General features: G+C 50.0%; 1 protein-coding gene across 2 annotated transcripts in view; it reads right to left on the bottom strand.

The window, feature by feature from the left end:
* The window catches only part of Asap3 (ArfGAP with SH3 domain, ankyrin repeat and PH domain 3), a 39,964-nt gene that overhangs the window by 11,966 nt on the left and 15,508 nt on the right, over positions 1 to 12,490 (bottom strand). For both annotated transcript variants that reach the window (XM_029476661.2, XM_021161163.2), the window contains exons 2-9: positions 6,889 to 6,961; positions 6,661 to 6,806; positions 5,872 to 5,946; positions 4,897 to 4,946; positions 1,103 to 1,214; positions 805 to 890; positions 363 to 438; positions 129 to 215 (exon numbers count right to left, since the gene is read on the bottom strand). In XM_029476661.2, the coding sequence (XP_029332521.1) occupies positions 129 to 215; positions 363 to 438; positions 805 to 890; positions 1,103 to 1,214; positions 4,897 to 4,946; positions 5,872 to 5,946; positions 6,661 to 6,806; positions 6,889 to 6,961 (705 nt within the window). The remainder of the gene's footprint in view (positions 1 to 128; positions 216 to 362; positions 439 to 804; positions 891 to 1,102; positions 1,215 to 4,896; positions 4,947 to 5,871; positions 5,947 to 6,660; positions 6,807 to 6,888; positions 6,962 to 12,490) is intronic.

A 12,490-nucleotide genomic window follows, 5' to 3' on the forward strand; every position in this document is an offset into this window, starting at 1 on the left:
GAGGGAAGAGCCCCGTGCTGCACTGGTCCTCAGGGACTTGGGGTCTCTTCTCCCTCCCTGCCTCCCTCCATGTGCCAGGGTGTGGCGGATGGGTCAGACATCTCTTTTAGAATGATTCAGAGGCTGACCTCTCTGCTCTCCAGGTGCAGCATCCCTCGGAGGGAGTCCCGGAGCTGGGTAAGCTTGTGCAGTTCCTCTTCCTGAGCTTGCCGAAGCTATGGGGCAGAGGAGACGATGCAGGGCAGAGCCTGACCCGGTGTGCTGGGGCAGTGTCTCATTCTATGACAGGAGCCAGCTCCCCACCCTAACAGCTTCCCAAAAAAGGGGGGTGACCCCACCATAGAGGGACAGGCCAGACTTACCCCATGCACTGAGGCTGCCAGCTTGTCGATGAAGGGGGAGAGGCTCTGAGCTGCCTTCCAGCCATCTTGGAAGAAGCTAGGAAAAGCCAGAGGCCAAACAAGAGATCATGGAGGGAAGGAAATGGGGATGAGGTCAGAAGTCGGAGGAGAAGGTCCCTACAGGGCACCTATGGGCATGCATGTGAGTGCGGGCATGCAGAGATAAGACTCGCCAGGTTCAGCTCTCACTGACTAATTAGAGAACTTGATTAAGTGGGCCTCAGTTTCCCCATCTATAAAATATGGATAAATGTTGCATCTGCTCACGGGTGCTAGGGGATTGGTGGGATCAAAAATTGTTGCCAACAAGATCCAGAGACCTGGAGGGTCTCAAGCCCCAGAGGGTTGCTTTGTCCTGTTCCCCCAAAGCATTAAGGGAGGAGGTGGAAGAGGACAGACTTACTTGTGCTGGGCATGGAAGAACTTGATGAGGCTCTGCAGGAAGTCTGGGCCTTGCTTCACCTGACTCTCTCCAGCTTTGACAAGGTACTAACAAAGGGCAAGACAAAAAACATGACGAGAACGGGATCCTGGTTTTGTCCCCTGCCCCAGGGCTAATCCTCTTAGCCATGACTGAAGCTTGGTTACATCCTGCAGGCCAGCTGGCCAGCCCTGGGGCCTGTGACTACTGCCTCCAGGGTTTGGAAGGGACACACAGGAAACACACCCTGCACATCATCACTGGGCGCTTTGTACCTCACCTCACACATGTGCAGCTGGAAGACTCGTCGCTCTCGCTGTGTGTCCTGGGACATCACCCCATGGCTTCCTCCTGGGAACCTGGCCCGATCCCTCTCCTTCTCCAGCTTGGCCCTAGGTCATAAGGAAAGAGACATTTGAAAATGCTACGCACTGTCCTTCCATGGATCCGTGTGTGTGTGGACAGAGCCCTTCCCTGTGCTGTCTATGTGCTAGGGCTGGTGACAAGAGAGGGTGGGGAGGTCCAGGGGGTCACGGAGGGGAAAGGGCACAAGTCCCATCAGAGCAGAGACAGGGGAATAAAACAAGAGACTTGGCCTTGTCACAGTAGCTTAGAAAGCGATGTCTGTGCTGTGACTGGGACCCAGAGACATTGGCTTGGAAGAAGCTGGGGTTGGGCAGGAGGGCTAGGCCTTGGGATACCTTAGGTGGGGGGCTCAGAGAACTTTGCAGAGATAGACAGGGATGGATTACTGCCTGAGGCAGGACCACAGGGGGGCTGGTTCCCACCAATTAAGCTTCTGGGTCTTTAAGTTAGAGCAAGGGTATGAAGATTTATGCCATCGGTATTAAGGGCCAGGTGGGACCAAGGGTGACTAATCCTGATGAGCTAAAAGGGACTTCTCTTCCTGTCATACAAACCAGGAGGATCCAATAAATAGGGACCCTGGTGCTGGATCGATTTGTCTGTCTGTCTGTCCATCATCTATGAATTGGGAAGTAAACTGGCTAACAGTGTAAAGAGTTCCCCACCAAGGAAGCTCTTCATAAGCATTAGCTGACTCTCCCTAATTTATTTTTTCTCAGAGACTGGGTCTTAAGTAGCCCAGTCAGGCCTCGCTATGTATCAGATTAAATATTATTTATTTTATGTATATGAGTACACTGTAGCTGTCTTCAGACACACCAGAAGAGGGCATTGAATTCCATTACAGATGGTTGTGAGTCACCATGTGGTTGCTGGGAATTGAACTCAGGACCTCAGGAAGAGCAATCAGTGCTCTTAACCACTGAGCCATCTCTCCAGCCCCTGGAGTTGTTTTAAGATTTGTTTGGGGGCTGGTGAGATGGCTCAGTGGGTAAGAGCACCCGACTGCTCTTCCGAAGGTCCAGAGTTCAAATCCCAGCAACCACATGGTGGCTCACAACCATCCGCAACGAGACCTGGCGCCCTCTTCTGGAGTGTCTGAAGACAGCTACAGTGTACTTACATATAATAAATAAATCTATACTCAAAAAAAAATTATTTTAAAAAAAAGATTTGTTTGTTTGTTTGTTTGTTTATAAATGTATTTATTTATTTAGAAACAGGGTTCTTCTGTGTAGCCCTGGCTGTCCTGGAACTCACTCTGAAGACCAGGCTGGCCTCGAACTCACAGATCCACCTGCCTCTGCCTCCTGAGTGCTGGGATCAAAGGCACGTGCTACCACACCTTTGAAATCTTACAAAAAGTTCTCTAGAAAAAAATTTAGTAAAGGCAGAGTTGCTTGGGAAGGTCTGTCGGGAAAGGTCACCGTCCACTTTGGTAGACGTGGCCCTACAAAACGAAGGGAAAACAAAAGTCACATGATTCCCTCGGCAGCTCATCCAGATAAGGCTAGCCTGTCTCTCTACTGCCCATTTTTGGATCTTTAAAGTGAGCAGCAGATGGCCACAGTGTCCCAGACAGGATGACACCCTGAGCTCTGAGCTCTGAGCTAGAAGGTGAGGAAGGAGCCGGCCCTGGACAGGTGTTCACAGCCCTAGGAGATGGAAGGGCAATCCACTCTGCAGCGTCTGCTTTTTGGAATCTGTCCCGCAGAGGTCATTACGCGCAGGAGCAAATATTTAGTTCCGAGGACGCTTCCTCCGTGACAGGCACACCCTGCCCCAGCTAACTGTTGCAGTCTGAGAATGCTATACTAATTCAGAAAGATGGGTCACAATTTGGGCTTCTTTTTTATTTTTTTGAGACAGGGTCTCCTGTACCCTAGACTAGCCTCGAACTCTATGGGTGGGGGTAACCTTGAACTTCTCCCCCTCCTGTCCTCTCTTCCTGGGAACTGGAATGACAGGTCTGTGCCACCGCCACACCCACTTATACTTCCCTGTGGATTGCACCCAGAGCTCTGAGTGTGATAGGCAAGCACCCTCACTGCACACTGGGCTACATCCCCACTTTGTTTACTTGCTTTTGAGACAGGGTCTCATTATGGAGACCTGGCTAACTTGGAACTCCCTATGTAGGCCAGGCTAGCCTCAAACTCATATGGGATTAAAGGCATGAGCCACCAAGCCCAGCCCATTTGAGGTAAGGTCTCTTTATGTACCAGTCTAGCTTCAAACTTGCAATCCTCCTGCCTCACCTTCCCAAGTACGACCATTATAGGTATATATAACCATATCTAGATCACATGATACCTCTTTCTTTCTTTTTCTTTCTTTTTTTTTTTTTTTTTAAATTTCTTTTTTGGGGCTGGTGAGATGGCTCAGTGGGTAAGAGCACCCGACTGATCTTCCGAAGGTCCAGAGTTCAAATCCCAGCAACCACATGGTGGCTCATAACCATCCGTAACAAGATCTGGCGCCCTCTTCTGGAGTGTCTGAAGACAGCTACAGTGTACTTACATATAATAAATAAATAAATCTTTAAAAAAAAAAATTTCTTTTTTGTTGTTGTTGTTTGGTTTGGTTTTTTTCGAGACAGGGTTTCTCTGTGTAGCCCTGGCTGTCCTGGAACTCACTTTGTAGACCAGGCTGGCCTCGAACCCAGAAATCCACCTGCCTCTGCCTCCCAAGTGCTGGGATTAAAGGCGTGCGCCACCACGCCCAGCTGTGTGTGTGTTTTTTTTAAAGTGGCTTCTGGGAACTGCACTTAGGTCCTCATGCTTGCAACACAACTGTGCCATCTCCCTGGGCCCATTCCCCACAACCCCGTCATTTTTTTTTTAAGTTATGAAATCATAGCACTATGCATTTTTGTAAAAAAAAAATGTCTAAAAGAGACATCCCCCACAAAGTGACCCTCATATTCTCCTAAAGATGATTAAACATTTTTCTTCTTCTGTGTGTGTAGGTGATGGGATAGGATCTCACTGTACTGTCCAGGCTGGCCTGAAAATCCTGGGACCAAGCAACTCTTGCCTCAGCCTCCTGCATACCTGGAACTATAGGTGTGTAACACTGTGCTGAGAAAACTCTCTCTCCTCCCCCCCCCCACCCTCTTTTTTTGTAACTTCACCATTTTTTTCTAGATTATATTTCTGCTTTAGCACAATGTAAGCAAAAACATTTTTTCTTAGGAAAAAATACCGATTCTCAAACCATGACCTGAGGGAAGCTACGGAGTCTGCTTAGGGAGGGCTGGCCACTGGAGGCCACAGACTCCTCTGTCCCTGGAACAGCATGAGAAGCCTGGGCACCTCCTCCCTCCCCATCTATGTCCAACCCACAGTTTGCCGCTACCATCTTACCATCTACTGCCCATCGGTGTGGCCCTGAGCTAACTAACAACTCAGCCCCTTTGAGCCTCTGGACACTGGCGCCCCCCTCTCAGGGCTGAGTTATCTTGAGGATGCAATACCCTTGTCCACATGGGCATCACAAGGCCAGAAGGTGGCCAGGGCGCAGCATCCCCCGGTCCTTTCACAACAGCTCCCTTGGGTCATCTTGCGGCATAGCCCCCAGAACCCAGTCAGGCCTGACAATAGGCTCCAAAGAGCCAGACACCCCGAGTGACACATCCCAAAGTCAGCCTCCTTCTTCAATGCCGAGCGGACGCGCTCTCCTGAAGGCCACCCGTCCAAGGTCACTCACACTTTGCTTTCGTAGTCTTTCCACGCCTTCTCCAGATGCTTTTTGGAATCCTGGAGTTGAGAAAAGAATGAGTTGCCCAAAGAGTAGCAGGGGCCCTGGGATAAACAGGACACTCTGCTGCCTTCGGGGGAACCCCACTCTTGAGTCTTGTTGTCCAGCTGACACTAACACACCTACCCAACTCCCTTCCCAAAGCTCAGCCCACCCCAGCTTCTCCCCAGGGTTGCCAAGAACCAGTCAGGTGTGGTGGGTTCTAGTCTGGGGTGCAGCCAGCCTCTGGGCTCTGCTATGAGTCTTGTCATGGGCTGCGGAGGACGAAGGCAGGAAGCTGAAGGCCAAACATCACCCTGATCTTATCCTACCAATTTCTTCTGCCTGATTTGAGACCACCAGGGATTGGATGGAGGCACAGACTGGTTGAGAAGTCTCCCTAAGGCCATGCAGCAAACCGTAAGACTCAGCTGACCCCTGGCTTGGCTTGCCTGGGCTGGATGCCTGAGCCTTAGCCAGCCCAACGCTCCACACCCTTCTAGACAGCCTTAACTTCTTCTGAGGAAAAAAAAAAAAAGTCATCTGTCTGGTTTGGGCAGTTCCCAGGATGGTGCGCCTCAGCTGAGGACAGTTCCTCCCCATGCTCTGTGGGGCAGACTGCCCAGGGAGGTGACTCTGCCACCTCCTTTCGCAGGACTCTCTGCATGGACCCAGAGCTGCCGGGTGCAGAGGGGCAGCCACAGGACACTGAGGATCCTGGCCTGCGCCCTGGACCTTCCGTGTACCAGCGTTGGGAAGCTCGTATGGCTTTAGCCTGCTGGTAGAGGTGAGGAGTCAGAGCTGCAGGCCAAACTGTGCAACATGGCCTAGATGCCAGGCCCTCCGGGTGACCCAAAGGCAGTGACAGCCCCTCACATCTTCTCCCACCCAGTCCTGCATTCACTGTACCCTCAGCAGGCCCCTCTCTCCCACACGGACACTTACATGTCGCCCATCCCTTAGATGCCCCTTCATCAGACTGTCCAGCGGGAAGGAGACGATGTTGTTCAGGTTCTGAACCTACAAAAAGCAGAGATCCCACCCCAAGGGGGTCAGGGTCCAGGGAAGTCCCGGGAGGCAATGGAGAGCCACAGGACTCACAGAGGCAGGGAGAGGGAGAGATGAAGGGGCAGAGAGGGGCTGGGGTTAATGAACGCTGTGCCCTCCCTGGACTGCTGCACCCCTGCAAGGGGCTCTCCCTGCCCTGCTGCAGGAACCCCTTTGCTCCTGGGTGAAGCAGAGGAGGGCAGAGGGAAGGGAGACTAGAAACACCGCTGGAAAAAGGGGTGAGGTGGGGACACAGCGGACTGGAATTCCAGCACTCAGAAGGCTGGGGTGGGAGTGGGACCAGCCTCAAAACAAAACGGTAAAGATGGGTCAGAACTGTAGAGAAACAGGTCAGGGGTCAGAGAACAAGGGACACAGCTGATTTTTTTTTTTTTTTTCTGGTTGGTTCTTAAGATGCTGGGTTTGGACTAGAGAGATGGCTGTGTGTGGCTAGGGGCTCTGGATATTCACAGCACTCACATGGTGGATAAGCAACCATGTGCGTAATTCCAGTTCCAGGAGACCCAACACCCCTCTCTGGCCTCCAAGGGCACCAGGTAGACACACCCATGGTGCATAGATATGCATGCAGACAAACACACACATGGAGGAGAAATAAAAATAGCCTAAAAGACAAGCAGGAGGGTGGATTGGCTGCGAATCTGGAGGAAGACTTGGGAACCTCACCAGGTTCTTGAAGAGGGCAGCCACCTCTCTGGTGAATACAGCCAGGTTCAGGAAGCCAGTGGACAGCTCGTGGCTGTTCTGAGACAAGTGACTATTCCCCAAGGCCTCCACGGCCTCTCGGTAATGCTCCTCAGTCTCCACGTGGCCTGCAGACAGGAAAGGCTTTCAGAGTTGGCTGCAGGCCTGGCTGGGTCCCAGGCCCTAGACCCCAGGCCCAGGCTTACTCACCGAGACCAGAGCTGTGGATAGCTCGAACGGCCTTCTTGATCCTCTGTAAGATAGCCTGGTCTCCTTCCAGGGCCTAGAGGCAAAGTGTCCAAGGCTCAGAGGGGTTATGTAAGAAGACCTTGACTTCAGGATTTGACCCTACACACACATACACACACACACACACTCATACAGAGTGCATACACAGAGTCTTGCTGGGCTCCCCTTGTCAGATATAAACTGACCACCCTCTTCTGCCTGACCACACAGAAGCCACAAAATACCGAAGCCACTCTAGGAAGACTGCAGACTCTCCCCTGACCTAGTGCCAGCCAGCACTACATAAACCTAGAGATCCAGAGATGTGTGACACAGGGGAGCTGCCAGGCTAGAGTCGGAACTTCAGCTCAACCTAACCAAGGCTTCTTAACTGACAGTCACACAACTGAACGTGCAAATGGCAAATAATCTGACAATTGTAAAGTGTTTCTGAAGATGTGGTGACCCAAATTTAATTCAAAATCAAACACATCACGTATCTTGAGGTATTCCTTTTCTTTTTAAGATATATTCATTTATTTAATGTATGTGAATACACTGTAGCTATCTTCAGACACACCAGAAGAGGGCATCAGATTTCGTTACGGGTGGTTGTGCACCACCATGTGATTGTGAGATTTGAACTCGGGACCTCCGGAAGAACAGTCGGCGCTCTTAACCGCTGAGCCATCTCTCCAGCTCCCAAATCTGAGGCATTTCTAGTAGGGTTCATCCATGCTCTATGAAGCAACTTCATTGCAGCCTTGGTTCTAAACATACTACTACATGAGCACCTCACATGGTGCTGTCTCACCACACAGTGTCAACAAAAGCAGCCCGAGACGCCGTGGTGCACACTTGAGACTCTTGCACATCAGGGAATGCAGGGATCTTTACTGTATGTACAAAGTGTTCTGTTCTTTCAAAAACACAATGGTTTGACTACAGGAAACAAAGCCTGAATATTCTCCTACTATTTATTCCTCAGCATGCACCAAATTAGTCCTCTCTGGGCCTGGAGAGGTGGCTCCTGGTACTCTCACACAGGACCCAAATCCAACTCTCAGCGTCCACACTGGAAGGCTCCCAATCAGCTGTCAGCCCAGCTCCAGGGGATCTAATGCTCTCCTCTGGCTTCCACAGGTGCCTACACAGTGTGGCCGATGCATACAATCCACATATCCATAAATAAAAATAAAACAAAATCTTGGGATGGGAATAGTGGTGCACACCTTTAATCCCAGCACTCACAAGGCAGGGGCAGGCAGATCTCTGAGTTCGAGGCCAGCCTGGCCTACAGAGTGAGTTCCAGGACAACCAGGGCTACACAGAGAAACCCTGTCTTGAAAAACCAATTTTGCCAGGCGTGGTGGCACACGCCTTTAATCCCAGCACTCGGGAGGCAGAGGCAGGCGGATTTCTGAGTTCGAGGCCAGCCTGGTCTACAAAGTGAGTGCCAGGACAGCCAGAGCTACACAGAGAAACCCTGTCTCAAAAAACCAAAAAAAAAAAAAAAAAAAAAAAAAAAAAAAAAAGAAAAACCAATTTTAGGGCTGGTGAGATGGCTCAGCAGTTAAGAGCACCGACTGCTCTTCCAGAGGTCCCGAGTTCACTTCCCAGCAACCATATGGTGGCTCACAACCATCTGCAATGGAGTCCGATGCCCTCTTCTGGTGTGTCTGAAGACAGCTACTGTGTACTCATATAGATAAAAATAAATAAATAAATCTTTAAAAAAAAAAACCAGCCGGGCAGTGGTGGCACACGCCTTTAAGGCAGAGGCAGGCAGGTGGATTTCTGAGTTCGAGGCCAGCCTGTTCTACGGAGTGAGTTCTAGGACAGCAGAGAAACCCTGTCTCGAAAAACAACAACAACAAAATTCAATTTAAAAAAAATAGAAAAAGAAAAGTATTAAGGGAGGATTTCTGAGAGCAGCCTGAGAAGAGAAGGTGTCTGGGGAAAGGCAGAGGCGTTTCCAGGACACTGTAACAACAATGTCGAACCAGGAGCATAGGATCTAGGCTCCAGCATCTGTCACACTGTGCATGCTCTGTGCCCAGAGGACTCAGTGCTCCCAGCCACACACACAGGAAGGAGGACATCACCATGACCACTTTACAAGGAAAATGTCCAGATTATTCAGTCATAAACAGGGTCAGAGTCAGAACTTAACCCAGGATAGGAGGCTATATCCAGGGTCCGCATTCTGCCCACAGCAAGCAGTCCCAGAGTCAAGAGCGCACGGCTTTGATTTGTGGCCCAAAATCATGTCCACCTCAACCTCAACTCTAACATCTGCACAAATTCTCTCTCTGTCTCCTAGAAAGTAGGCAAGGAACCGGGAAGGAAGGAAGGGAAGTTGATAGCAGTCCTCCGTTCCCAGTTCCTGACACCCTCAAGCCTGTTCTGCAGAAGGGAGAATTAGAAGTGGACTGGATGATCCTGGAGAGGTGGAAGTCAGGGAGACACAGACTTCAGCCCAAACAGGACGTTCCCAAGTTTCCTCTCTAGGGCGTGAGCTCTCTGCCACTTGACATAGGGACTCCAGTGCTACAGAGACTGAGGCCCTGGATTCTAGGTCAGAACAGGCAGGCAAAGCCTGGACAAATGGCTCAGCAGGTAAGAATGCTCGCGCACAGGCCTGATGAGCTGAGTCAGATCCCTGGATTCTACAAGGTGAGAGGGGGGAAAACTGACTCCCTGCAGCTGACCTCTGACCTCCACACTTCTGCCTGGATGTGTACACTCTAAAAGATGCACACACACTCACGGGTACACTGAAACAAACAGACAGACAGATAAATAAGGAAATACGTGAGATGGAAGGGCTGGTGGCCACCTAGATTTCTCTAGGTGTTTCTCTAGGGGAAAGGCAGAGGCGTTTCCAGGACACTGTAACAACAATGTCGAACCAGGAGCATAGGATCTAGGCTTCAGCATCTGTCACACTGCGCATGCTCTGTGCCCAGAGGACTCAGGGCTAAGAGCCAGTGCCTCTATGCAGAAACCTCCACAGGCACTGGACCAAGATGCGTGAAACCCAGCACAAAAAGATGTTTGAACTCGGAAGCCCAATGGAGTCCTTCAGGCAGCCTGGCCTGTCCAGCCCAAGAAAAGGGCTGAATTCCAACTACTGGTATTGTTCTTTGTGCCCCTCCCCCACCCGGGACACACACACACACACAAACTCTCCACCACTCTGGCTCTCAGCCTGTGCTTTCTGCCTGTGCAAAAGACCACAGATGGCAGCACCAGACCATGCCCAGATGCCCTGCCTAGAGAGGTCTTCTGCCTGCACCTCTTCTTGGGTCAGGATGCATCAATAGTACCCATTCTTCATCCCCGTGGCTCTGCAGTGCCAGCTGTGGTTACCATGGCAACTGAGCAAAGGGACAGAAAGCCCTGGGAGCTGGAGATTAAATTTCACTCTTTTGGACCAGTATAATAATACCAGGCCCAGACACCATTTTTGAATCTCCAGTGACCATCACGGCTATCACCAATCAGCAACCGCGGTTTTCCCACTGGCTCTGGGTTTGTCATTCTGCTGAGAGCTCTCAGGTGCCCACTACCTGTAAACTCTTGCTGTAGCCTACAGCTGAAGCAGGAGGTGGACTGACCACTCACTGCTTTGCTCTGAAGAGACCAAGCCACAGGAGATAGACTGAACCCATTACCTGTAACACTAAGACTGGAAAATCAAAGTCCAGAAGCATTTCCTCCACCCCCACCCCCATAACAGACTAACGGGGAGATCTGAACCAGAACCCACATAGGGCGATGGCTCAGTGTGTAAACGGGTTTGCTACCAAGACAAGGAGCTGAATTCAAAGCCAGGGACCTGCATGGTGGAAGGAGAGGACAGATTCTATCACGTTTTCCTCTGACTTCCATACGTATCCTAGGACATGCGCCCGTGTGCACACATCTGCAGATGTGCACACCACAAAACAAATGGATGTAAGTTTAAAAGTAAGAAGAAAACAAAACAAAACAAACCAGCCATGAGTGGTGCACACCTGTCACCCCAGCAGGTAAGCAGCCCAGGTGGATCTCTTTGAATTTGAGGACACCCTGCTCTACTCTGGCAAACTCTGGGCCAGCCAGGGCTACAAGGGACACCCTGTCTCAAAACAACAAAACAAAGCAAAAACCAGATGGAACTTTAAATTAATTTTTAGGGTTTTTTTTTTGTTTTGTTTTGCTTTGTTTTTTGTTTTTTTTTTTTTTCCGAGACAGGGTTTCTCTGTGTAGCCCTGGCTGTCCTGGAACTCACTTTGTAGACCAGGCTGGCCTCAACCTCAGAAATCCGCCTGCCTCTGCCTCCCAAGTGCCTCCCACTACTGCCCAGCTTATTTTTAAATTTTTAAATAGTCACTTATTTTCTTTTTCCTAGACAAATTTTCTCTGTGTAGCCCTGAACACACTCCATTGACCAGGCGGTCCTTTTGAAAGCACAGATTTATCTGCCTCCGCCTCCAGAGTGCTGGGATTAAAGGTGTGGTCTACTACACCCGGCTTACTATTCACAAGAAAGTATAATACACAGAATGTAGGCACCCCAGCATTCTGATTCGAATGAGGCCGCTGAGACAGGCTCGGTATTTGCTGGTTTCCATCTGGCAGACAGGTCATGGATACTCACAAAGTTGCCTAAGCTCACATAGCTCAGATGTTAGATCCTAACTCCCCAGTTCATCCCCTGTAACCTAAACCCTGGAGGTCCACAACCTGTGACCTGCACCTCCGAGTTTCCCTTCTCAATGTAAAATCTCACTTTCTACCAGGAGAGACCCAGAAAGAAGTAAAAGGTCTCATAAAGGAGTCTCTAAGACTGTGTTCAACGATCCCCTTGTCTCCCTCAAAGCTTTCCTGGGCTCCTCCCTGTCAACCTTCCCCAGATTTCTAACCAGGCAACAGCAACAATTACCCTGAGGAGTCGTGGAGACTTTGCCGCTCCTCAAAATGCATTCTGTGAGGTGGTGAATCCTGGCTCCTTTGATGTTTGACTGATGTTCACAGGGAAGATTAAATTACATGTTCTAGATATGAAACATGGTCATTAAAGCAGGTGATTTGAATGCCCAAACCAAATTACACTGAACACATTTAGCAAATAAAATAGAAACTACAAAAATTTCCAGATGAAGGGGTGGGGAGTCAGGGACGGAGGGAGGGAGAGGAGAGAGAAAGGATTAGAGAAGGTTTTTTAGTTGTTTTGTTTGTTGAGACAGTTTCTCAGTTTCTCAAACTGTCCTGGAACTCTCTCTGTAGACCAAGTTGGTCTCAGACTCAGAGATCCTCCTGCCTCTGCCTGCTGAGCGCTGGAAGTGTCACCACCACTTCCGCTGGAAGTGTACAGATTAGAGAAGGCGGGACAGTTTAAGCTTTTTCCCTTTTTGCAGTGCTGGAGACCAAACCCAAGGTCTTGAGCCTGCCAGGGAAGTGCTTTACCTTGGAACTACATCCTTGGTCATTGGAGGGGAAATGTTAAGAGTCTTTAAGACATATATCAACAAATGACATTACATAAACTTCATTTGAGCCCTGACATTTTACGTTTTTTATTTATTTTTATATTGTG

This window comes from Mus caroli, unplaced genomic scaffold, assembly GCF_978045245.1.
Source record: "Mus caroli unplaced genomic scaffold, Mus_caroli_1 scaffold_6, whole genome shotgun sequence".
NCBI lineage: Eukaryota > Metazoa > Chordata > Mammalia > Rodentia > Muridae > Mus > Mus caroli.